Source organism: Paramormyrops kingsleyae, chromosome 1 (assembly GCF_048594095.1).
Source record: "Paramormyrops kingsleyae isolate MSU_618 chromosome 1, PKINGS_0.4, whole genome shotgun sequence".
In the NCBI taxonomy this organism is placed as follows: Eukaryota; Metazoa; Chordata; class Actinopteri; order Osteoglossiformes; family Mormyridae; genus Paramormyrops; species Paramormyrops kingsleyae.
This window is the reverse complement of record NC_132797.1, coordinates 68,060,655-68,086,054: the sequence shown is the minus strand read 5'-3', so window position 1 is coordinate 68,086,054 and position 25,400 is coordinate 68,060,655. Positions and strand designations below refer to the sequence as shown.

At 45.0% G+C, this 25,400-nt stretch overlaps 2 protein-coding genes and 1 long non-coding RNA gene across 7 annotated transcripts in view; all 3 read right to left on the bottom strand.

The window, feature by feature from the left end:
* Nucleotides 1-7,712, bottom strand: part of grb14 (growth factor receptor-bound protein 14) — a 35,461-nt gene extending 27,749 nt beyond the window's left edge. Inside the window, exons 1-2 of one of the 2 annotated variants that reach the window (XM_023791344.2) lie at nt 7,414-7,712; nt 5,759-5,888 (exon numbers count right to left, since the gene is read on the bottom strand). In XM_023791344.2, coding sequence (XP_023647112.1) covers nt 5,759-5,888; nt 7,414-7,556 — 273 coding nt within the window. In that variant the 5' untranslated portion in view covers nt 7,557-7,712. Of the gene's footprint in view, nt 1-2,932; nt 3,052-5,758; nt 5,889-7,413 lie in introns of those variants that run through there. The other variant, XM_023791435.2, reaches the window with a different exon arrangement.
* A 7,010-nt stretch (nt 7,713-14,722) lies between these two features.
* The window catches only part of cobll1b (cordon-bleu WH2 repeat protein-like 1b), a 35,749-nt gene continuing 25,071 nt past the window's right edge, over nt 14,723-25,400 (bottom strand). For 3 of the 4 annotated variants that reach the window (XM_023831296.2, XM_023831548.2, XM_023831465.2), the window contains exons 5-13: nt 25,233-25,277; nt 24,968-25,068; nt 24,666-24,875; nt 23,233-23,356; nt 19,720-19,942; nt 19,433-19,521; nt 17,813-19,218; nt 15,987-16,145; nt 14,723-15,405 (exon numbers count right to left, since the gene is read on the bottom strand). In XM_023831296.2, the coding sequence (XP_023687064.2) occupies nt 15,388-15,405; nt 15,987-16,145; nt 17,813-19,218; nt 19,433-19,521; nt 19,720-19,942; nt 23,233-23,356; nt 24,666-24,875; nt 24,968-25,068; nt 25,233-25,277 (2,375 nt within the window). In that variant the 3' untranslated portion in view covers nt 14,723-15,387. The remainder of the gene's footprint in view (nt 15,406-15,986; nt 16,146-17,812; nt 19,219-19,432; nt 19,522-19,719; nt 19,943-23,232; nt 23,357-24,665; nt 24,876-24,967; nt 25,069-25,232; nt 25,278-25,400) is intronic. The other variant, XM_023831383.2, reaches the window with a different exon arrangement.
* Nucleotides 20,561-23,226, bottom strand: LOC111854046 (uncharacterized). Its single transcript, XR_002840598.2, has 2 exons — nt 22,184-23,226; nt 20,561-21,711 (listed from the first exon to the last, which is right to left on the bottom strand). It is a non-coding gene; the product is annotated as an uncharacterized lncRNA (long non-coding RNA).

Below are 25,400 nucleotides of genomic sequence, written 5' to 3'. Positions count from 1 at the left end.
ACAACCTTAACCCCTACCCAGCCCTAACCTTAACCATAAGTAACCAAACTAAATACGAGGCTTCTGGCGTTGTTAGTTTTTTAATTGCATTCACAAATCTTTGTGGGGACTGGAAAAAAATGGTCCCCACAACATCAAAATAACTGGTTTTTATCACACTGTGGGAGACTGTGGGGACCAAATATGTAATATAACCCTAATCTACAGACACACACAAACACACATACACACACACAGAAAAGCATGCTGTCATGAACGTCCACAGCAGTGAGATGGGGTCGGCGAGGTCGCAAACCCAAAACTGTCCGATTTGGCGCAATGTGGGCTAAATGTTAATGAACACAAATGAGCGAAGTCGGTAAGAGTCAGGGAGTATGAAAGGCACCTTTGTCGCAGGGCAGGGACCAGCATGTGCACCCGTGACTGGACAGCTTTGTCACACACACACTCGCCACGCCATGCATATACCGGGGAGGAGGGGACGAAGCTTATTCATAGCTGAAATGGCGGACAGCCATAAAAAAAAAATCCCCAACACACTAATAAACTGAATGCGGTTTTCACATCTGTTTTGTAGTAAGCATCCCGCCCACTCACTGTAAACTATCAAGCCCATCATCATCGAGCAGCTCAGCAACAATAAATGGCTGACCGCTAACGCCAACCATAAGTTCGACAATTACAGGAACCCGGGATAAATATTATTCCTCTTAAATCACAAACATTCCTCAATCCCTAATATAACCCTCAATAAAACACATTATGTGCTTTTAATATTTTATGCAATATTTAAGTTTTTTTTTTTTTTTTTTTTTAAATGCTGATAAATGGAACGAGATTTCCAAGAACTGAAGGATTTCCCAGAATACCGAGGCTTTCTCGAGACCTTGTGGTGCAGTGTGTGAATCAAGCTATCAATGCTTATTCTAGACGCAATAAGCTTTAACTTAGAAATCTCTGTGGAAGAGCGACCATGTGTCTTCACACCACACCTCCCACACTTCTTGTTACCTCACATCTCCTAAATCCACTTATTTGCACATCCAGGATGCTTTGAATGGGAAAGAAAAAAAGAATAATTCAAGACTCAAGAGTGTACCGTCAATTATGTATTAAAGTAGGAATATTTATAGATTTTTGCTGTTCACTGCTGCCACTAGTCACAGAGATGCTCGTCCTTGGATGTGGCCTTTAGTGGGAGCAGATGAAGTGGTTGACCAGGTCTATAGGAAATTAAACCAAGAGGTTGTTCGGTCCACGATGCAACAATGCAATGAATTACATTTGCTTGATTTTGGCTTGGGTGGGCAGGAGGGTTAAAAACACAAGAAGTTTATAAAAGAGAGGAGGCTATTCGGCTCATCAAGCTCATTTGGGGAGAATTCAACTAATAGCTCAGAGGAAGATAATTCCATACTTATCACAGATTTTTTTCAAGCATTTTTGGCATGGACCCTAACCAGCTCTGTCTCCTTTCGTCCAAATCGCACCTTGCTGGAGTGTAGCTGCACCTTATCCAATGTTAACCTTTTCTTTCTTAATGACCCAAAATTTTATAAAAGATTTAAAGTAATATAAGGTCAGTTTTGTGCTAAAAATCACGTCGTTCGATCAGCTATTATATTTTCATTTGTAGCTCTGACCAGACATTCGTTTCTGAAGTGGGTGAGATATTCCTACATGACGCCATGATTTTGGTCCCATGTTTTTTGTATTTAGGCTTATTTCACTTGCCATACTGCTGCAAAAACTTCACTTGCAAGCTAGATTCAGGTAGAAGTCAGATGTGTAAGATGCAATCAGAGAATGATTTTATATTATAATGCATTTTAGACTCACAAGAGTCATTGTTATATTATGCTACAAAAAATCAAATACTATTTAACCACTTGATTTATATAAAGTAACAAAGTAAATTTTTAATTAATAGACATAACTTTAATCACATTTTAAAATTTATTTTGTATTGCTTTAAAGTGGCAACAAATTAACATACTGCGACCCCCACCGTGAACCTGACAGGACTCCCCCTCCTCTCTGATTCAATCCCGGGTCATAATCTCACCCCCAGACTCTGGGACTGAGAGAAGCAGGCAGTCGCCCTGACCGGCACGTTTGCTTTTGTCCGCACGGCACAGAGACTCTGAGGCTGCCAAGGGACGTCTTCAGCCTTGGCCATAAATTCAGCCTCCGCCGGCAAGTTATGTAACGACCACGTCGCTAACGAAAGCTCAGGAGACACCGGGAACTCAAGGTCACTCCGATACCTTTCAAATTCCTCACTGATACTAATCCCGGTGTTTTCAGCAAAAGGAGGACGTCCACTGTGAATCTGGCCACTCTCCAGTTTCTCAAAGGCCGAGCTGGAGTCAAGTATCAAAGCGATCCGGTAACGAGAACTCGTTTGCGACTTCTGGGAAAGTTACCACCCCAAAGTGATAATCATGCATCGAGTGGGAATTGTGGGACACCAGATCCACAGGAGACGCGGACTGGAGGATGGAACTGGAAGTTTGCACAGAAGTGCCCTCAGGATATTTTAGGAAGGCAGACCGAGTCAGTGTTTCTCAAACCAGTCCTGGAACCCTTAGACAGTCCACATCTTTGCTCCTCTCCAGCTCCCAGCCAATCAGGAATACCGAATACCAGGTACAGGTGTGGTGGGACCTGGAAGGGAGCAAAAATGTGAGCCGCTTGGGCATCCCCAAGGACTGGCGTGAGAAACACTGCATTAGACAGTCCACATTTTTGCTCCTTCCCAACTCCCAGGGAATTGGGAGAGAGCAAAAACATGGGTCCCCAAGGACAGATTTGAGAAACACTGGTCTAGGTAACATTCAAAATGACCAATTTGCATTCAATGTGACATTAGTGTAGTGTAACCCCCCAAAATCTGCTTTGGGACACTCCAAAACAAATCCTGCAAAATTACTTTACACAGAACACGTGAATGAATCATTACAGGTAACAGAAGGGCATGCTCCTCCAACTTTACTCCTTCCACACTCTCCTGCATTTCACAGAACATTATTAGGCAGAACTACCGACGGGACAAATAAATCAAGATTACTTAAATCAAGGCAGCAAATATGCACAATTGAGCGACCCAGCTGAGTGGACTGACCGACTCTCTCTCTTTCTCTCTCTCTCTCTCTCTCTCTCTGGATCGTTAAAGTTTTTTCCCCCTGCTGGCGTTCAGCTGTGTAATTTCAGGCTTTAACGTGACTCAGGTCTCTCAGCCACAGACGGAGCGGTTGTAATTAGCACCTGCCTGGAGACAGACACCTCGGGGGAGCCGCATTCTGACTCAACAGCGCGGGGAGCCGTGAGCTCAGGTCCTCATCTGCGCATTCATTCGTTTCAGCTGCGTGGCTGTAATTACTGACCGCAAATGCGATGCTTGGTTTCCCGATATAGCAGTTGCATGACTGCAGCTCTCTGCTGGATATTGAATCGTTCGCATAATTTACTGATTTCGGTTGCTTGTATAAATTCCGCCTTCTATTCTAGATGAGTCATTTTTTCTGCTTATGCCGTATTTAAATATCGGCTGAATTTTAACCATGATAAATAAATTTTGAATTAGCGTTTATAGGAGCTCGGAACATAAAAACAGAAATAAAAACAATCAAGCGAAAAACATATAAAAAGACTTAACGAGTTAATATAGCGTCTATGAAAAAACAAGAGTATATTTAAGGACAGATTAGTTTAAAAATACACATACCATCTGATGACAATAAAACTGGGTTAAACGTGGCTTGCATCACAGTAGAAAGTCATTAAAGTCAGGTCACGCATGCTGCTTAATAAATGCTAAAATACAGTAAATATCAGGGACTATGCTCGTGTTTGGTGGTTGTTTAAAGATGTGATTCTGATCTGAGACAGTTAATATGACTGAGGGGAGAGTGGGTAGGGCTGTGGGACTGTGTGATTGTGGCCCTGGGCTCGTTGAAGTCACTAGACCCACTAAGGCTCCTTACAGAATGAGAGATTAAGGAAAATACATGGATGGATGGATGGATGAATGTACAGTACCAGTCAAAACCAGACCAAAGAAAGGTTTGTTTGTGCTATTCTCTACATTTTTGGATAATTATAAAGATATCCATCCATCCATCTTCTGAATCTGCTCAATCCCAACTGTGGTCACCGGAGCCTATCCCAGGAACAATGGGCACAGGCGGGTACCAACCCTGGGCAGGCGCCAACACAAGGCAGGGCGCACACAGCTACAGGGCCAATTTAGACTCATCAATCAACCTATCCTGTACGCTTTTGGACCATGGGAGGAAAACGGAGCCCCCGGCAGTGGACGCAGTGATGAACAATTGCCTGCAAATAATGCAGACTGATTAAACTTTATTAATAAAAGCCTGAATTAAATCTGTGCTTCTTTTAAACCAAACATTATAAGTGTTTCTGAAAGGCAAAGAAAGAATTCCAACCAAACAGAACCGCTAGTTGAACATCTACTGAGAGCTCTAGCATCCATATAAGCTGTTTGGTGCATCTGCCTGCGAGAGACTGCAGATAACCTCAAAAAGCCTGTTAGAGTTCAGCGTAAGAAAGCTCATCCCATTCCAGAAGTCTAAAAATAGATCAACACGGTATGAGTCTTTAATGACAGTAGGGGGATTGAAGGACCTGGCCCAGCCTTTTATTCTCCTACTGTACGTAAGGTCACCTGATGACAGGAAAGGAGATCAAGATGGGTTCAGGTAGAAGGGGCTTCAGGGCCACAGTGCAGCATCTGATCCAGGATCAGTGCCACCTCACACTCCAAAAGTCACTTTCCTCACCAATCAGCTGCCACAGTTCCTCGCTGTTATCTCACTGCAGCAACGAACAGCAGATGTGTGGCCAACTCATAACATCCAAATACACGTCAAGATTAATAAAGACAGGTAGACAATTTGGTTGGACGGTGGGGCTTTTGATGCGCGATTCGGCGGTGAAGTAGTTTGTTGTGAGGCCAGCCTTTCATGTCCCATAGAAACACTCCTACAATATCTGACCCTACAAGGAGCCTCATGGTCACACGCCCCAGCGGAATCCAGCCAACGGAACATGCTCAGCTCAGCATACTGCCTCTCTGTTTACTTACTATTAACTGCATGATTCACTAAGATAACAATCAGCGATTTCTTATAAAGTAAGTTCTGAGGAAAAGACGTATCCACCCATCTATCCATATTCCAACTGCTTATTCTGAACAGGGTCATAGGGGGGTCTGGAGCCCATCCCAGTCAGCATATGGCACAAGGCTGGGGTACACCCTGGACGGGATAGGCTGGAGAAACTCAGAAAAGATATGAAAAATATGGTTTTATTAGGATTAACTAAACTTGGCTGTTTTGTCATTTACATCCAATAAAAGGCTTTCATATGTCTATGAACTTGTTTTAACAATCATAATGAAAAATAATTGCAGCCAATCTATGTTACGTCACAGTCATGGTGAAGGAGATGAGATGTTTGAATAAGCACATAGGAGTTTTACTTACACAAAAATGTTCTGTGGGCAGAACGAAAAATGATTGGTTCAAAGTGATAACCAATCAGATTGTAGAGTAGGTCCAAGTAACTAGAAGAGGACCAAGACATCTGATTGGTTGGTCCCACATCCTCTAGTTGCTTGGGCCCGCTACAATGTGATTGATTATCTCTCTCAACCAATAATTTTTTTTTCTGCCTTCAGAACATTTTTGTGTAAGTAAAACTCCCATGAGCTTTGAATAAGATGACTTCTTACCTGAGTTGTGCAGTTTTTGGTCCATGGCAGTAAGCAACCTGAGACTAGAGATGAGACTGCGGTGGAGAGGAGGTCTGGAAAGGGATTTGGGATTGAGGCAGCCAAGATCTCCTCCCCCTCCTTACTTTTCCTGCCGCCAGAGAAGAGGGGTGACAAGCTTAGTGATAGCAGAAACAGTGTAGACAGGACATTAACCAGCCAAGCCACAAGCTAGCCTCTTTTTTTGAATGTTCTTTGGAGACATGCCTCTGTGATATTGCGCCGACAGCGGGGGCGACAGGGGGGCTGCTCTCATGGCTGCAGGAGTCTCCCTCCTCGTCGCATTTCGCACACAAGCTGCGCCGAGCGTTTCTGGTGGTGCTGCTTGCAAACAATCAAGGCCTCGCCAGGCTTCACACAGATCTGACTTCCCTGCAGCGAGTTTTGGCCATACTACTGGAAAGTGCTAGAAAGTTCTGTAAGGCTGCAAATTATATACCTCTTTGGTGCCTATAACGCTGCAATGCGACGACTGAAGGAGGGTGGGGGTGTGTTGGGGCAGGGCAAAGTCTGGGGGCCTGTTACTTACCTGTACATGTTAATTGTTAACTGGCAGTTAATTGGTGAAAGGTTGATTGTCATGAGATGCATGGATGGTACAGTATAAAATAGGCTTACTAAGTTTCTCTATTTTAGGGAGAAAAAGAGCTTTGAAGGCGAGTTTCCCTAATAATGTAAACTCAGTGAAAACCCCTGGACTTAGATCTGTTCTCCATCATCATGGACGTGACCTTTTCCCCCATTTTGAGGAAGACCAGGAGAGGTCCTAGACCAAGTGAACATGGAGCCTTACAGAGTTGTTTATCATCAGCCGGTCGAACACGTGGCCGCATGGAGGGACACAGACAGACAGACAGACAAACAGACAGACAGACAGACAGACAGACACCTGATAGCACGATAAATAAAGATGGACACACATGACTAGCATTTCCCACCTCTGCTGGCCTGGCGGGGCACTCGGTAAACAGAGAGCGGCCAACAGTCCTGGGCTTGTACACAACAGCTGACTGGGTGACTGTCACCCTCGACCAGACGCGTTTAAAGACATACCAAACTCTCGACTAGACCATTCCCGGGAAACTATACCTGGATTGGTTTGTCTGGATTGAGTGTTCCCATATTACCAGAGGGTTGTCAAGACGGTTTAATTTTCATTTACTCTAAAGACACAAGGAGTCTGGTATTTTTTCAGCCTAAATTCAGTATGAGTGAACATCAGGAGTTAAATAAACACCCCCTCTGATATCAGATGAATTGAAACAGCCTGGATCCGGATTCCATAAACGCAGCGATCGCTGAGCTACCCGCTAGTGCTAGCAAAGCAACAGGCACCCCAAATTCTTCTCTCCTCCTCCTCCTCCTCATACGCTGACATTTGGAACGCGAAGCATGCTCAGCGTCCCGTACGGAAAACGCCGGAAGCTGCCACCACCCGCACGCGGTACAGAATAATGACTTAACGGGGGTGCGGAACGAGCATGAAGACAGAGATTTGTGGATGTGGCGTTATATGGGTTGTTAGCGGATGCTAACAGAAACACGCTAATCTCATTTGCATGCAATAAGCTATGTGGCTGTGCTGTTAGACCTCCTAAGTTCGGGACGGGGCATACCTATGTCCCTTGCCAGGTGGCAGCAGACGGACTTCCAGTGGGATGAAAGAAGGGCCAGAAAAGGCGGTGGCACTGTTCTTCCCGAGTGGCCGGGGGAAAATGGTGCCTCCCCCGGCGTGCAGCTCCTCCAGGGCGTCGCTCATGGCGCCAGCGGTGACTGACTCAAGCGCCGGGCGTCATCTGGGCCGTTTGCGAGGAGCAGGTGCGGGGTGGGGGCAGCCGCGAGGAGGATGGAGGTTTGGGGGCTTTCGAGAGAACAGCTCTGTGTTCACTTCACGCTGCGCTGCCCGGCCAGGCTGCTCTGGGGGGGCGGGGGGGGGGGGAGCTATCCCTCCTACCAAAACATGATCCACCACAATAAAGTTATTTTTAAACCGATCACTCCGCCGTGCTTCGGCAGAGAAGCCCGTCACGTTAAAGTCACGGTGCCTCCCCTACTCTCACAGTCTTGCCATCGTTTCAGTTTGTCCAATTTGCATCTATGGTCTTCTTGGGTCAAGCTGATCATGTCCTGGTTCTGTGACGGGCCCTGGAAGCGGGCCGAGGCATCTGTGTCCCGGTGATCCTCTCTTATTGGACACGGCTGTGCTCGTGACCTGGTTGTACCCATAGGGTGTGCCTCGGATATTGCTGAGCCTTTGGACCTGCACTGGACCTGGGCTTGAGGCTCAGGATGGGCTTAGATGATCTGAAAGGTCAGCATAAAACCTCAGTTCCTGAAACGGATACAGTGAAAACATGGCACCCCTATGGGCTGTGCTTAATGTGGGTAAAGAGTCTGTTACCCAAGTCTTTTATACTCAACTAACTACATTTTCATGGCTGATAACAGGTCCGTAGACAAATATTTATATATTCTATAAAATATTTTAATTTAAAAGCAGAAACATCCATCTGTCTATTTCCCAAAGCAGATTACACAGTACAGGGTCATGGTGAATCTGAAGCCAGGATTATCAGAGCCTGGCTGGGAATGTGCACATCCTGATGGGAAAGACACTCTGCATGATTCAGAGACACCGATTCACCTGAGCTTATCTCTGGACTGTGGAGGAAACCGGGGGATCCAGAAGAAACTCACACGAATACGCGGACAACCACAGACACGGGATGGGATTCAAACCCACAACACTACAAGTATGAGATAGCGGTGCATTTAAAAGAAAAGGCTTCACCGAAGATCCCTTATGGGTGACGAAAAGGGCAACCTTTATCATCAAGTCCCATCCTCTTCTGACTCAGGCTTTCTGGAACGTTCTTTGGAATGTTATCTCTACTGTGTTGATCATGTACAGCTAAACCTTTATCTTGAAGAACACTCGACAGTGTATCAAAGAAAATAGCTTTCAAAAATGGTTACCCATGTTTATTAGGCATTTCAATTGAAAAGGAATTGGAATTTTCTCGTCAGAATTCTCTGGCTGATATTTGCTTTTTCAGGGGGAATCGGTGCAGTAGATGGCCTTGTCTGGCACTGCTCACGTTGCGACTTCCTGTTCACGGTGAACTCCTTTGGTTCTCTGTGCGTGAAAAAAAATGTGTGTGTGTTTCAAGTGAACGCTTGAAAAGGACCACCGAAACCTGGCTGAGCAACCATGTCAGCTAACGGCTTTTTTTGGGTCACACTTGGTTTCAACAGGAAAAGAAGGTGCATGATTCGTACAGATGTCAGAAGAAAAATAACAAACAAGACTAGCTACTTTCAGACACGGCTTTATCACAAAACTTACGTGTGAAACACTAACAAAACAGACAATTGAGGATTGAAACAGACCCTGTTTCATTGATATTCCCCAAAAACTTGAACCTCCGGCTGAGTCAACAGCAGAAGCAGAAATGTGATTATTCAAGGTTATCATAAATAGCATTAATCACTGAATTGATGACTGATTCACAGAGCATGTAACTTGAGGTCTATTTTCAGACGTGCCCATTCGAGCAGCTGTCTACTTACGGACGCTCCAGAAATGGTTATTCTTAGAATGTCATGTGGAAACATAATTGAGCCTTAGAGGCACAGAGCACGTCCCACGACACCTCGATCATTCGCTCCGTCCGGTACATCTGAAATGAACAGCCCGTCTGCCCGTGTTCCCAGGCCCTGACCACTATTGTGACATCACAAGCATGTCCCCATGGAAACCACAGAGTCTAAAAGTAAAAGGAGCACATGGCTTAGTAGAGGGGGCAGCACAGAGAAGTATTTCCTGGTCAAATTGCCAAACTTTGTTTTCTTTTTCTCTTTATGAAAGTGTGCAGGTTAGGATGCTGTGCCTGTGATGGGACGGCTGCAGGTTCAAATCCCAGGGTCGCCTGTGAGATTTCACTGTTGGGCACCTGAGCAAGGCCCCAATGTTCCAGGGACTCTCTGGTCATGCTTCCTCAATTGTGCGTCACTTTGGACAAAAGCACAAATTCCATCATTTGAGCCTCGCTTTACCAACCTCCTCCACAGCTAGATTCACGGACCCACCCGGGTGCAGTGGTAAGTACTGTAAGTAAGTACCAGGTTTGTGGGGGTTTTTTGGGAGGGGAGTTATGTTCTCTCTGTGTTCTGTTCAGACCGTCCCGGGAGCAGCAGGGGTTAAACGCCTTGGTTGAATGAGGTACAAACGATGGGGTTTGAACCAACATCTGTCTGATTATGTACACAGTCCTAAAACACAGAGCCCTGTAATGCTCCCACAATAACAGGCCCCATAGGAGATGTGGGAGACCCAGGACCTCACACCTGCATTAGCTTCAGCTACACCCCCAACTCCCTCCCGCAGTCTAAAAACATGCAGTCTGTTAAATCTGAAGGAAACAGAATGATTCTTTATTTGCCATTTGCAGAAGTACACAGGAACGTTTCTTTTTATGCTCACCTTTGTAACCTACATACATATGGGGCAGTAGTGGCCTAATGGTTAGGGAAGTGCACTTGTGCTTGAATGGTTGCTGGTTTGAATCCCTGATCAGCGAGGTACCTTGAGTAAGGTACTGCTGCATAATAGCTGTACACTGTTGTGGTGCATCAACAATGACAGTGAATCACTTCACATACAAATGAGAATGAATCTGGAGGCAGTGTCAGCCATTTATCCAGCACTGCCAGAAATTTTTTTTTTTTGGGGGGGGGGGGGTTTAAGCTGAGGATGGGATTCAATCTAGTACCTTAAAGCACATATGCACAGAGACCTAAAACTCTGACCCGCAGTCTCTCTTACTCACTGAGTCACAGTCTCATTACCTCATTCTGTAAACATGCAGTTTTTTAAAAAATATGAATTGATTATATATAGCGTGTGTGTGTCGTGGGCTGGACTGGCCCCCTTCCAGGGTATCCCCTTCCTCATGCCTCGTGTATCTCAGGCTAGGTTGCAGACTCACCGTACAGGGAATGTGGCTACAGAATATGGATGTATGACTGAACAGCTCATGCTCTGCAGAATAACAACAGACCGGCCAACAGGGTTTCATGTTACATTACAGCATAGTTCCCTATTACTGTTGCTAATACTGCAGGCAAAATGCCACTTGGTACCTTTGAACATTTCGTACATTTTTTGGCACTTAAATATCATGTGACATTTTACCGATATAAAGGATTGTGAGTGTCTCTTTCAGATGCAGGTTGCTAGTCGATGATGATGTGCAATCCATTCACCAAAAGACCACCTGATGGGGAAGTTTTATGCATGTTAATACCAGCCAGGGTTAACTGCTCCCTGTCAACAGGTACGAACATCACAAAGATGCCAACACATGCTGCCGTTTGTAGCTGTTCCTCATCAGGTTGCTTGCTTACCATTACAGACATAATCATAACCGACCTGCTACTGCTCCAGGCTTTGAAATGTGAAAAAATACATCAATGGGTAAAAATTCAATCATGGTAACACTTTGTAATCTATAATATCCATCCATTTTCAAAATCACTTATCCTTCTGGGTCGTGGGGGGTCCGGAGCCTATCACGGAAGCTACGGGCACAAGGCGGGTAACAACCCAGGATGGGGGGCCAGCCCATCACAGGGCACACTCACACACCATTCACTCACACATGCACACCTATGGGCAATGTAGTAACTCCAATGAGCCTCAGCATGTGTTTGGACTGTGAGAGGAAACTGGAGTACCTGGAGGAAACCCCATGATGACATGGGGAGAACATGGAACACTCCACACACATGGAACCCAGGCGGAGACTTGAACGCTGATCCCAGAGGTGTGAGGCAACACCGCTAACCACCACACCGCTATGCCACCCCTTAATCTATAATAGATATCATACAATGCTTACACATTGTAACCATTTAGATAACTTCTTCATTGTACAGTGGTACCTCAGAACTGGAATTTAATCCGTTCAGAACTCCGGATCGAATCCTAAAAAGTTAGAGTTGTGATCGAATTTTCCCCATAAGAAATAATGGAAAACCAATTAACTGGTTCCCGGCCCCAAAAAAATTATACCTAAATATGTTTTTTTTTTTTAATTTAAACAGAAAATGAACTGTATAAAACAAGAAGAGCATATACTGTACTAAACACATATAAGCACATTTATCAAAACAGTAATTTGTAAAGTAAGAAAATAAATGTATCCAAACAATGTGTCCTGCCCCAATCGTCCGCTCCTTCCGTGTGCCACGCCCCCTCGTTAACCCCGTGTGGAATCCCCGTGTGATCAGCTGTTTCTGGTTGTTGTCATTAGTCCTCTGTATTTCTTCCGCGTTTCAGTTTGTTTCCCCAGTCCGGTCATTGTATTGTCCTTCTGCATTTTGCCTGCCTTACCTGTAATTAAACCCCATATTCCCCGATACCCTTGATGATAGACCCTTACTGTCTATCATTGTCTAAATGTATTTTTACTGTCTAAATGTATGTATTCAGTTAGTGTAAACATGCAGGATGCTATCACAGCAAATGCGAGGCTGAGACTGAAGCTTTACCCTTTGTTTCCGCTGAGAGACGTGCCACATGACTCATTTCCCCACACGTACAAGTTATCTTAGGTCGGCGTTCACGGTTTGACTTCTGAGATTCAGATCGAGCTCTAGGTAATTATTTTTCAAATTGGTTGGTTCGACTTATAAGAAATTCGAGTTCCAATGAGTTCGAGAGCTGAGGTACCACTGTATTTAATTATTATGTCATCCACCTTCTGTCCAGTGTCGCTTTTGCTCTTCTTTAAGCTTGTCACTGAGGAGCAGCTGATGCAAACTAAAGGAATAAGTCCTAGAACGACATTACGCAGCATCGGAAAGACAGCATATTCCATGACTCAGATTCACAAACATGGAATTAAGTGAGGCACCCCCACAATTTGCACCCGCACTGGTGGCTGTGACCTTTCCATTTCTTCATCTACTTATTAATCCCAAAAAAAAGAAAGAAAAAAAGATGCAGCATTTTGCTTCACGCTTGCCCTAATTACTGACAGGAAATGATGCGATCAGGCCATCTGTTCATCCAGTCACATGTCCCACGTGGTGCTTGACGTCACAAATTAAAATTGATGTTTTAATACATCCTGAAGTGCACATCCTTGAGGGAAGATCTGCGGTTCGCGCTTCATCTCATCCATCCGTCATCTGTTCCCGTTTTCCGTTTTTAACAAATCCAGCGTTTTCTGTATAGGATGTGTGCTGGTCAATTACTGAGAGCTGACCTAGGAACAGCCCGCTGAGAGGCAGGCCCTGGGCAGACCCACGCCCAGCTGACCTGGGAACAGCCCGCTGACAGGCAGGCCCGGGGCAGACCCACGGCCAGCTGACCTGGGAACAGTCCGCTGAGAGGCAGGCCCGGGGCAGACCCACGCCCAGCTGACCTGGGAACAGCCCGCTGACAGGCAGGCCCGGGGCAGACCCACGCCCAGCTGACCTGGGAACAGCCCACTGAGGCAGTCAGCAGAAACACCTGGGATCACCTTTGAGGTTTAGTGTGTGGCTTAGCCTGTGCTGTCTGTTCTCAGAAGGTTACTGGTTCAAATTTTCTTTTCTTTACCAAGAGGCTCTGTCTTGCAGGAAACTTTAACAAACATAGACATCCAAAGACATGTAGTTAAGCTAACCGGTGTCTATAAATTTCCTGTAGAGTATGTCTGTGTGTGTGTGTAATGGACAGCAGTGGAACTGGCATCCTGCCCAGGATGTACACCTGCACTGTGCCCTATGCTGCCTGGGATAGTCTCCAGGCCCCCCTGTGACCCTGACCTGGATACACAATTAGACGTTGGATGGATGGATGGATGGAAATACGTAATTACAAGCCATAGAAGCACGAACTGCACCCTGCGCACTTCTAACCTGGATTACCCCCTCATACTCACGGACCCCACATGAAATGCCCCCCGTTTTTAAGAATCACTGGAGAAAAATATCAGCCTGCCCTCTTCATCACTTTTATACAGCTTTCAGTTGTAAAAACACACCCAGCGATTCCAAAAGCAAGAAACATGACTTCACTATGAGCGTCTGCGTAGTGAAACGCCCGCGATGGGTCGGGAATTAAAGAGGCAATCGTGGAATCTCTAGCTCGGCATCCCATAATCACACGCTCCTACATTTGGATTGCAGGCCCTGGAGGCTCACTTTCACAGTTTTGCTTGTCGTTGCAAGAACGCATGGAGAACATATGTTATTAAGAAGCAGCAGAGGACTTCTGCCAACTACAGCCTATTTATAAGCATCATTGATAAAATTCCACATTGGATTAAAATATAATTGTTATTTTGGGACTTGCAGAAAGTTCTAAATGCCTGTGCGATTAAATGAGTTTTTAAAATGTCAAACGTACCACATGGTACTCAAACATCTGGCCAGAATCCACCCGATTTCCCTGCAAAATATTTACGCCGTATAATACGTCATATGTATCAGGCATTGTGGGAAATTCAGGAACAAGTCAGAATTACCTCAGGTTAGAGTCGGCTACAGATCAGAAACTGTCCTCGCATGGATGTCTTGCTAATTGCACAGACACGTGTGTGCTAGCAGGGAAATGATTGGATGATTAACACCGGCTTGACTGACTATGTCACAAGCTGGGGCACAGTAGCGGCATTCAGGCGGATTAGCACTTTGCAGCGCCCCTTAAATATATACAATTATAAATTTGCATAATGGGGGGGAGGGGGGGGCACAAGACAAAGGCAATCTATCCTGGTCCTTGAAAGAAGTTAAATCTCGGTCTCATTTTTGAGGTGTGAATGGGACATCAATTAGCTAAAACCTGTCAGCCAGCGGAGGCAGAAGCCAATCCAACTTCAGCACGACATCCTACCTGTACAGGTTAAACGGCCAGATTAAAAACATAAGCTGAAATCATAACCGAAGCATCTTTATTATATGGGATCAATCACCAAAGGAAATAAAATTAATTTTACACAGTTGGATAGTTCAGCTGCGTCTAACATGTTTATTTGAAAATTTCCACCCAGTGTAATGTATGGTAATATAGTACCTTTGTGTCTGAACAACAAAAGTGGATTTTAAACGGATTTGATTTTTAACATATACAATATACTGTATATACACACAAAAATACAATATATAAAAAATGAGTATAAATGATTTGTAATAAAAGTACCATATTTATAAATCTTTAATTCTCTAGTTCAGAAATTAAGCTTAATTTTAATACTAATAATTTAAACCAGTCTTTTATATGTATATATTGTTTGTATATATATATACACAAATCATAGATAATATAAAATTAACCAATTTTATAAATCTCATATTAAACATTGTGAAATATGGTACAAGAATAAAGAAAATATTAGGATTATATGACCTTTATATAACGATATCTTTTAAATTGGCTGTATTTTCAGCAGGGCTACCCCACAGATTTCTGGGGTTCCAATAACACTCCTTTCCTCCTCTTTTTGTACAGCCTGGCCAGTAGCTTTTCGAGGCGGGTCTTCAGAAGTCATGTGACAGCACTGAATTCGCTGCTCCACACGTCACGTCTCTACAAGTTCCAGTCAGTCTCCGTCACACTCCTGGATAGATAAAAAAAAAATTATAATAAATTGATATCAGGCATAACTTTTCGTTATTTTCATAAAACCAAAAGTAATTAAGTAGCCAGAACATTCATATCGTACGTGTATTTTTTATTCATTTTTGTTCCCATTGTTAAAATTACACTTGTCACTAGCTACAGGAAAGCATCCCTTAAATCTAATGCAGTAACACAGCTCTGTAAGCAGAAGAGATTCCAAAAAGGGAATTTCTAGGGTTTTTTTAACGCATTGCATAGTTATATAACCTCAACAGAACCCCAGGCGAGTGCAGGTATATATACCCATAAAGCAGTTAATACCACTAAACAAATCACTGCTATTCATGATTCCCCTATGATTAGTAAGGACACTAAAGTATATAAATGGAACTGCATAATCCCCCCCAGTGTGTAGATTAGGGCTGAGGGTAATGCACTCTGGGTGACTTTATATTCCAGAACATTACGGTTAGATCTGGAAGCTAACGTGCGATTTTCTGGGACGCTCCTCAGCTGTGCATCACTGCTCAGGCACTGTGGCACCACGCACGCTTCTCGCCCGCCTGCCTGCCCGCTCACCGCTACGCCCGCGCAGCCGGGGCCTTGTCCACGTGCCTCTCCGTGTCTGCTGGCGTCCGTCACCGCTGCAGGCGAGATTCTCCCCGATCCCTGACCTCTGGGAACCGCTTCTCGTTGCACATGCTCTCTTCCTCCCTCCACGTCCCGTATCTCCTTTTCCTTTATACAGCAGAAAACAAGGGGCCACACAAACAGGGACGTAGAAATGCGTGTGCGGTCCTGAAACAGAGGGGAGCTCAGACAAGACATGCCGATTCTGGGACAGGGTAGCGGCTCTGTACAAAGCACTGTTGCCCCCTCTAGGGTTGAAGGTTCGAACCACGCCTCCACTGTGTGTGTGTGGAGTCTGCATGTTCTCCCCATGTCACGTAGCTTTCCTTCAGCAGTCCAAAGACATGTAGGTATTCTATTAGGCAGCGGTTATTCAAGCCCCCAAAAAATTTGGGACGAAATCATAAACGGAGGGCTGGAACATTAAAATTACGGTGAGCCCAGAATTTCCTGTGCCCAGGTTGCATGTGTCCTTTGATAACCTGGCATCCCGACTAGGGTGTACTCAAACCATGTGCTCAGTGCTGCCTAGGACAAGCCACAGCCCCCCCCCCCCCCCCCCGATATATGCGAGGATGTTCACTCCCCATACACACAGCATATAAACACCACACAGGGGGGCTTGCTGGGTCAGCAGCGTTTCGCCAGCAGAAATGCCATGCGGAACAAAAGTGAAATTAAAATCCATCATGAGATACAGGCTGCACAGATCCGAGTTTCTCAATACAAAAATTCAGTGAAATTATAAAACGAGTGAGTGCACAGTGATCACAATCCGCTTTCGCAACCTTTTCTTTTTTGGTCAAACCCAAAACTTTGCGGCAGATCTGCGAATCATCACAAATAAATGACTCAGATTTCAAAAAAATAAAACGAACATCAGAATGTATCAAGTTCCCCGTCAGCAGCCCAGCGTCACCATAAACCACAGCTGGAAACGCAGTCGGCTTTTATCAGACAGAGAGCAACCGCTAGATTCTTTAGATGATTTTGTGTATTTTACCACCAACCAAAATGCTTTATCATTTAAATATGTGGCAGAGGCGTTTTGCGTGGGCCAGGACGAGCAGATAAGGATGCATCCGAGTTATCTTGTAATGGATGCTTTATTTGATGAATTTCACTCTTAAAATGAAAAGGAAAAAAAAAATCCAAAAAGGTAAAGGTTTTTAGTTTTGTTCTTAAAAATGTCTGTTTTAGATTAATGTGCCATCATCTATGTGACAAACAGAAACAGGGGTGTCGTTTTGTGTGGTGCATCGTGGACAGAGTAATGTTTTGTCAGTTATAAATTCTTTGTTTATATGTAGGCAGTTATGTGGTTAGGCTTAAATTCAAACAATGCTTAAAATTATACTCCCATATTAAATTAGTGTCATTCCTGTGGACAACTGATGAAACTTAACTGCACACAGATTTTGGGAGGTACTGTAAATAAGACTATTGAACACTATGCAGATAAGATCTGTTTCAGATCACAAAGAATTCAACAATGGTCTACAGGGTATTTAGCATACAAAAAGAGGGGTGATTTTCCCAGTCTCCCTCACTGAGGATATCCGCTGCGGACCAGTTCTTTATTTTAAGTAACTAAAGGTATTTACCTTACTGATATTACTTGCAGCCATTTCTCAAATGGTGATGTATATTTTTCCAACCTTATGTGATGCTGTTGTTTGCTGCCGTTATGACTCAGGTGCATGAGATTTTCTGGCCTTTGTTTGCATCTTCTCTTGTAGAGCCAGAGAGAATTTTGCAGACACGGCATAACTTACCAGGCCTCTTGATGGTTCTTTAAAATCTTGCACAGGTAGTATGTAACTGGGCTTTGAGCAACCGACGCATGTGCCGGGACCTTGGGTGAGGGACTGGGACCTCCTGACTGCCGAGGACACGGCCAAGGCGAACCGAGAGGGATTGGCGGGAGAGTATGGTTTGGGAGCCGCAAAACTCCTCAACTTCTCCAGACTCAGTCCAGGGGGAGGCGGCTTAGCGAGGGCTCCTGCTCGCTTTGAGATTTCAGGGGAGGGTTTTTCTTGAGTCCTCCCCACCCCCCGAGGGCTCCTTCCAGCCCACTCCTCCTCCCAATGCTCCGCAGGAAGACGAGAGGGTGGAGACGAAAGAGAGAAATTCATCTCGGTAGACTGTTCCCGGGGCAATTCTTTTCCCTGTTGCCCTGGAGCCCCGTCTGGGCTGGTGCTCACATTACTCACGGTCACTGAGGTAACGGGATACCCAGGTGTTTGTATGTGTTGCGGCAGGCGGAACGAGGCTGGCTTGGGCTTTGTTGCAGGTGGGATTTTCTTGCCTTTGATCTGAAGTGCTGGACCGGCCTTGATGCTTCCATCAAAAGTGAGTGAAGGTTCGTAGCCCTTGCCATCTCCTGCAGGAACTACAGGGGGAACAAGGTCTGGCTGAGTTGAGTCTACGTTGCTATGGCCACCACCGTCATTGATCATACTCATGTCATTTTCACAACTATCGTGGCTTGGTGTAGGGGCACACGACTCCGACAGCTGCATTTGTCCCGACGCCATTTGATGTTTTCCAGTCTCTGGGGGGCTGGTAGCCGATTCCTGCTGCCCTACTGCACTGGGAGCCTCAAGCGTGACCTCCACCTCAAACAGCCTCACCTTCTTGAGGGTCTTCTGAGGGACGACAGTGAAGGTGGTGAGGCCCACCTTCGGCGTGTATCCCCGCGGGAACTTGACTGGCAGTTTGGGTTTGGGAGTCGTTTCCTTCGCATAAATGAGAGCGCCCTTCGTGACAGGTGACCGCAGACACTCGACTGTGGCTGGAGCAGTCCAGTGATCCGAGATGCAGAGCTCCTCCGTGGAGGTAGCCATGTCTTTCTTCAGCTTGGCTGCTTCAGCTGCTGCTGGCTCAGTAGTAGATGAAAATGCAATCTGGGACTCTTCTTCATGGATGCTGTGTGCATCTACGTTTAGGTCAGCTTTCTCCAGCTGGTCCCAGAAGGTGGTGCTGCCATTAAGCTGGTCCGAAGCACACGGCCCTGAATCCTGGGAAGGGGGGTTTGGGGGAGTAGGGCTCTGGGTTCGAGGTTGTTGATCATTATGCAGTCTAGCCGGACACTGTTCTCCATCCCCATCTGGGACCAGTCCGTTCTCAGAAGAGAGGCTAACCTGAATGTCCCTTTCTTCGGTCAGATTTGCCTGGGTCTCTGCAGAAATTAAACACCAACAACAGTGCATGACTGAATAGAGCCAGGAAACAACATTTACGTGATACAAATGAAGAAACAACAATTAGCCAGAATCATGTGGATGCTTTCAAACAAAGTGTCTGTAGTCAGAGATGTTACGTAAAGAAATAAATGCAGGTTTTTAAAAATGTATTTGAGCTTAGCTTTCCGCAATACTGAAGTGTCCAGACACCTGTGCCTCCCATTTGGGGAATATCAGTCTCTTCAGTATTCAGTGTTTGTTCCGTACAATGCTGGCTGGCCCCAGACTTCCCAACCAGTCTGTCAAAAGAGAGTTAAAAGATTTTCCAAAATATGATAATCAAGCTCTTTAAATGTACAGATATAAAGCCATCCATTCCCCAAGACATAAAAAAAACATAATCAATCACCATTTGCCATCACATGGAACTAAGATGGGGATTTTCATCTCAGCTATGGCTAGCCCCCACGTCAAGGGTCCTTATCAGGAGTTCGTACTTGCCATCTGAGGAAAGATCACTAGAATGATCTTCCCCCGTGTGCTCAGACTGCAGGGAGCTCTGCGTGTTGCAGTCAGCAGGATCAGAGGCGAGGTCTGCTTTCCCACAATCCACCGGGGCAGGGGGGGGGCCAGATACGGGGCTGGAGCTCAGCATCGGAGGAGAGAGTATCTCCTCCAGCTCGTGGATCTCCTCCAGCGTGCTCTGGGAGATTGTTCTTCCTATGCGTTGAACAGGTGCGGAAAAAAAGTGACATTTTAAATATACATTCAGGTATGAAATATAGCAAAACAACGAAATTATTAGTGAATATAAAAATACGACTTTGGGGACTAAGGACAATTCAGATAGTTTGAAAGTACATACAGCTACTGCCGCAAGCTACCCTTCTCCTTTAGCAAGGCTTGTCGCCGCAGGCCAAAACACCCACACAGTCAGTAAGGGAATGAGTTTTCACATCGGAGAAAGGGACACACTCCCCAAAGAACAGAAACCCACTACATAATCCAGCAGGATGAGGGGGCACTTCTCAGCCTTCCTACTCAGAATATGCTTATAGGGACGTAGTCCTTAAACTGTCAAATGCTGAAAACAATCGTCAATTACACTTACGAATCCCTGGTTAATTTTTTCCCCTGTAGCTACCTGATAGCTACCTTTAACAGATGCCTTAAAAAAAAAAAAAATTAAATTTGTGGGTTTGCTATGGGCATCCATGTAAGATCTGCGTTTGTCCAGATGTGGAAAAGTATTGGTAGACAGTCAAAAGGACAATGCAATCCTGCAGCCAATCTAGTATAAAAGCGAAGAAAATGGAAAAAGATCACAATCAGACAGGCTTTGGGGGTGATCTGAATTCTTTATTAAAACCAAACAAATTTAAAATGTCGTAAAGAGAAATTATGGCAAGCACACAGTAGTATTAACTGAAAAGCGTAAAACACATTGAGACAAAGAGAAATGCACAAGAAATGAGGAAAGACAAGGAACAAAAAAAGCCAATGATTTGATGATTAATATCCTTACAGTACGTGATAGGAAATGAACATTTAGGAGTATGACCACACATGAGCATGCAATCTATGAGCATTTCACAAGACTGGGAGGGGGGCGATGATGGCAAATTATGAGCCACCTTCCAAGGTATTCGAGCATTTCACGGTAATCAACCACCTACCAGATTTTACCTACCCCCCACCCCCCATATGAGCAGGCCCCTTCTCCTCTAAGGAAAAAGTGAGCGAGAGTATTAATCGAATGCGCTGTGCCCTGTGACACTTCTGTGACGGAACGCTCCGGAAAGGTCTCCAAATTAAAGGTCGCGTTCACTGTGCTCGGATATCGGATGGATTGAGTCGGGCCTCATCCTCTGTCATATTCCTACATGTCTCATTGGGCACAGATGCACAGCAGGAAAAAGCGATTAGCACATTCATCTACATTCTTCAGTGTTTCAGGAAAACTGATTTGCTTCCCTTCTTAACCCAAAAGTCATATTGGCAAGACTAAACTTGTTTACGCTTCCTGCTTTAAAATTTGTGCTACTGGACCACTGTTGAAGAAAACAAGCAAAATCTAATGCGAACTGTGCTCTGATTTTTATGCAAGGGGAAACCTTCTCTCCCCAATAAATAAATAAAAATCGGTGGCATGGCAACAGTTATTAAACCTTAATGACCAACTTTGTCATTACAGTGTGATGCAAAAGAATGAGATTAGAAACAATTATGGCATTTACCGCCAGTGACTGTGTGATTAGACTGTTAAAACGTGATTTGCAGCAGTCAGGAACAGTCTGGAATTTAACGAGGAAGGACACACAAGGAAAGAGCCACATGGGGAGGGGGAGGGAGTGGGGGAGGGGTTTGGAGAGATGAGAGAACGGCAGCAGAGGATGGTACAGCGAGTGGAGAGGCCCAAGACGGTCGCACATGCCCTTCCTCTGACTTTCAGACTGCGGTTTGGAGGAGAGGAATTGCCAGAAAACATCCTTAAGGGGAAGAAGGGAAAAAAAAATACTGAAAAAAGCACACTGACTGGGAAGGAGAAACACAGGACCGACAGCTATTTCATTCGGAAAGCATCTTCATTTCTCTACAACAAAGTCATTCCTTACGAGTCTGCAAATACAACATTGGCCCGGGAAACCTGATTAAAGCCTAGATTGATCAGAAGCCTAAGCAGTGGGCATCAATCTACAGGGTCCCTATGGGGTTTGGAGTCTACCCCTGGTAGCGCAGGGCACAAGCCTGGAGTACGCCCAAGATGGGATGCCCACCCATCACAGAACACAAACATGCACATTACAGGAGGAAAGCTATGTAACAGGTGGAGAACATGCCAACAAAGAGCAGAGAAGGGATCTGAACCCATAACCATTTAAGCGTGAAGCAACAGTGCTAATGAACCACTGTGCAGACCACCGGCATATACAGTCCAACAACAAATTAAAGCAAACCTACCAAGATGGACCTTAAACGGGATATGGTGGACCAGTCTTTCCAAACCCAGTCCTCAGAGATCACCAGCCAGTCCACGTTTTTGCTCCTTCCCAGCACTCGGAGCAAAAGCATGGACGGTGTGAGAGTCCCCGAAGACCGGTTTGGGAAACACGGTTGTAGACAGTCACAACACGAGATAAAAGGGCAGACAGGAAGGTGTACTGCGAAACTTAAAAGTGCACTACTGAGGAAAAATCAAAGGGAGTCATTCAGCCGCTTCATATCTGGCTGATAGCAGCCTGGTGGGATTCTGGCAGCCTCTTCCGAAACACCCCTGCAATAATTAGCCAGCAATAAAAGCCAGCTTTAATCTGAATCCACTGCAATTATTATGTAACCGCCGCACCATCCGAGGGAGCCCGTCTCCATTGGCTGAAGCCCTGGAAGTAACAGGCAGCCCTTCTGAGGTGCACTGGCACTGAATGAAAGGGGATCAAGACCAAATGCTGCACTCATACTCCTGCCGCGCTCGTTAAAATAGGAAATGGCTTTAACAAAAAATAAGGTACAACCTATAATTTGCTTGTCTGGTTTGTGGTGCGTTTTACGTTAATACATATAACCGAGAAAGCAGACAAACTAATAACACTTCAGAAGATGTGGAAAAACAGCCTGATACCTCTGTAGCTAGACCTCAGAGATCACACTACATTTTTATGTTTGCTTAATATCGAAACATAACGGAAAAATATGACCAGAACAAAAGCAAATGAGATTACCTTTTATCGGCTGGTTCAACTGGAAAAATTTACTCAGAAAAGGGCCTGGGTTAAAAGCCTGGCCAGAATTTATAAAAAATTATATTGACCACTAGGGGGCAGAAGAGGCACACTAAAATTTGTCCCTTCAGGGAGAACGGCATTAGGCAGAAATTTAAGGTCTGTCAGAGTGTAGAACCTTTGGCGGTGATTTCCTGGCTTCCATATACAAACGTATATTCACAAGGCTGAAGGATCTGCTTTGTAAAACCTAAGAATCACATGACAGAGGAGCAACCAATCAGCACGAACCATTTACGCCGTCATCCTGATGAGGGGTACCCGGGGTGACTGTGCAGGGGGGCTGCGGCGCCCTCCGCTTGACCCTCTTCGTGGAAGTTTCAGGGGAGCCTGAACAACTCGACCCAGACAGCATCTACACAACAAAAAAAGTATTAATTAACGATACACATTTTATTCTGATCCTATAAACAGTTAACTTAAAAAAATGATGCTTCTGAACAGATGTAAATGTCTTTTCAAGCACTAAAATAACTACCAAGACCCCAAGAAAATTCAACTAGAGGCACGGCTTCAGGTATATGGTTTATGTAGGTGGATGAAACTGTGCTAGTTGCTATAGCAACAGAGGTGGATAGTTCAGGTCCAGAGAGTAAAAATCCAGACCAAGATTTAGTTTCAACCAACCAGCTACTCATAAAGAGTCACAGTCACGGGGTGCTGAACTGGCTGGCTGAAACAAAATCTTGGTCTGGATTTTTACTTTCTGCACCTGAACTATTTACCTCTGTACAGCACTGATGCAGAGAGGTCACATATTATTCAGAACAGCTAATTGTACAGGAAGGCTGATTGAAGAGAATTTAAAAACTTTAAATTTTAACTTTAGATTTTTCCTAGAAGCTCTTGCTGAAAATAAGAGAAAATAATTTTTAAAAGTAAACACGTAAAGGCCCAGTACTGACTAGCATGCATGAATCAAAGCTCTCATCTACACAATCTGATGATGTTAAGGGCCCACTTGAACATTCCTTTCATCCATCCATCCATCCATCCATCCATCCCTCCAAGCGCTTAACCAGTACAGGGTCGCAGTTAGCATAGCGCCGATCCCAGACAACAGAGGACACAAGGAACAGAAACCCCATTGATAAGACATCAGTTCATCATTGGGCATGCGCATAGGTCATGTATTCATATACTTATGGGGACTCTCCATTCATTTCTATGGGCTTAACCCTAGTCCCAACGATCACAACCTCAAGGTTAGGGCTGGGTAGGGGTTAAGTAACCAGACAAAATACAAAGTCTTTTGGCATTTTTAGTTTCTTGATTTGCACTCAGATTTTTAAATAAAATTTAGGTGATCCTTGTGGGGACCAAAAAAAAATTCCCATAAGGTAGGTAAGTTACAGGTTTTTTTTTATCACATTGTGGGGAAATCTAAATGTAAAATGTAAAGATTACAAAAACAGGACCGTCTGTGCGCATGTGCACACACACACACACACACACACACTCTAAATGCACATATCTGGAGAAGGAGATAAAACCAGGATTTTCAGGATAAACCCACACATCAAAGGGACAACCTGCAATCCTCAGACCAAAGCAGGCATGGGATTCGAATCCCAACCCTGGAGCTGTGAGGCGACCGTGCCACCTTCCCATAATTCCCCCGGTCACAGGGAGAGAATCAGCCAATGACAGCTCGGAGCGGTTACCTGGGAATCGTCAGATAGGGCCTCTACTCGGTGACCATCGAGGCCAGACGGGGCACTCTGTGACATCATCATGGGCGGCAGAGGGGCCCGCCTCTTCTTCGGCACGTCGGTGGGCATGGTGTTGGAGCTGTACGCTGGGCCGCTGCTGCTCGTCAGGGTGGAGGACTGCTTGGTCACCGTGGGGGAGGCCGGCGCACTGGCTGCAGCGCTCTTTAAATGACAGGAAGTGGAAGACGCTCAACGCGCCCCCTCAGCGCCCTGAGCTCAAACGTAAGCCCGCGGAGCGGCTCTGTCACACATACCCGTTCAAGCCTCTTCTTGCTTCTTCTAAACATTCTGAACAATCCTTTGTTTTCCATCTCTTTTGGCGTGTTACCTTTGCTTTGTGGACTATAATTTCTTTCTAAAAACGTGAGGAAATGCTCAGTCAAGATTGGCAATAGACAGAGAAAAGACACACTGAGTCTATCATACACACATTTGTATAACTGGGGTATATATCACTGCTTTTGTCTGTCTGGCCTTTTCAGACAAACAAACAAGTTGCAGGGGTACATTAGTAATTACCTTGCAGGATCAGAGAGCGTTCAAAGTCTTTACTTGCATTGTTACCTGTTAACATATCAAAAGCAAATCAGTTTTGGTCAAAAACATTACATTTGCTACCCACAATGTACTTTTATATATAGTGTTGACTAGCAGCTACAATAGCAACAAGAATAACAGCAGCAATAT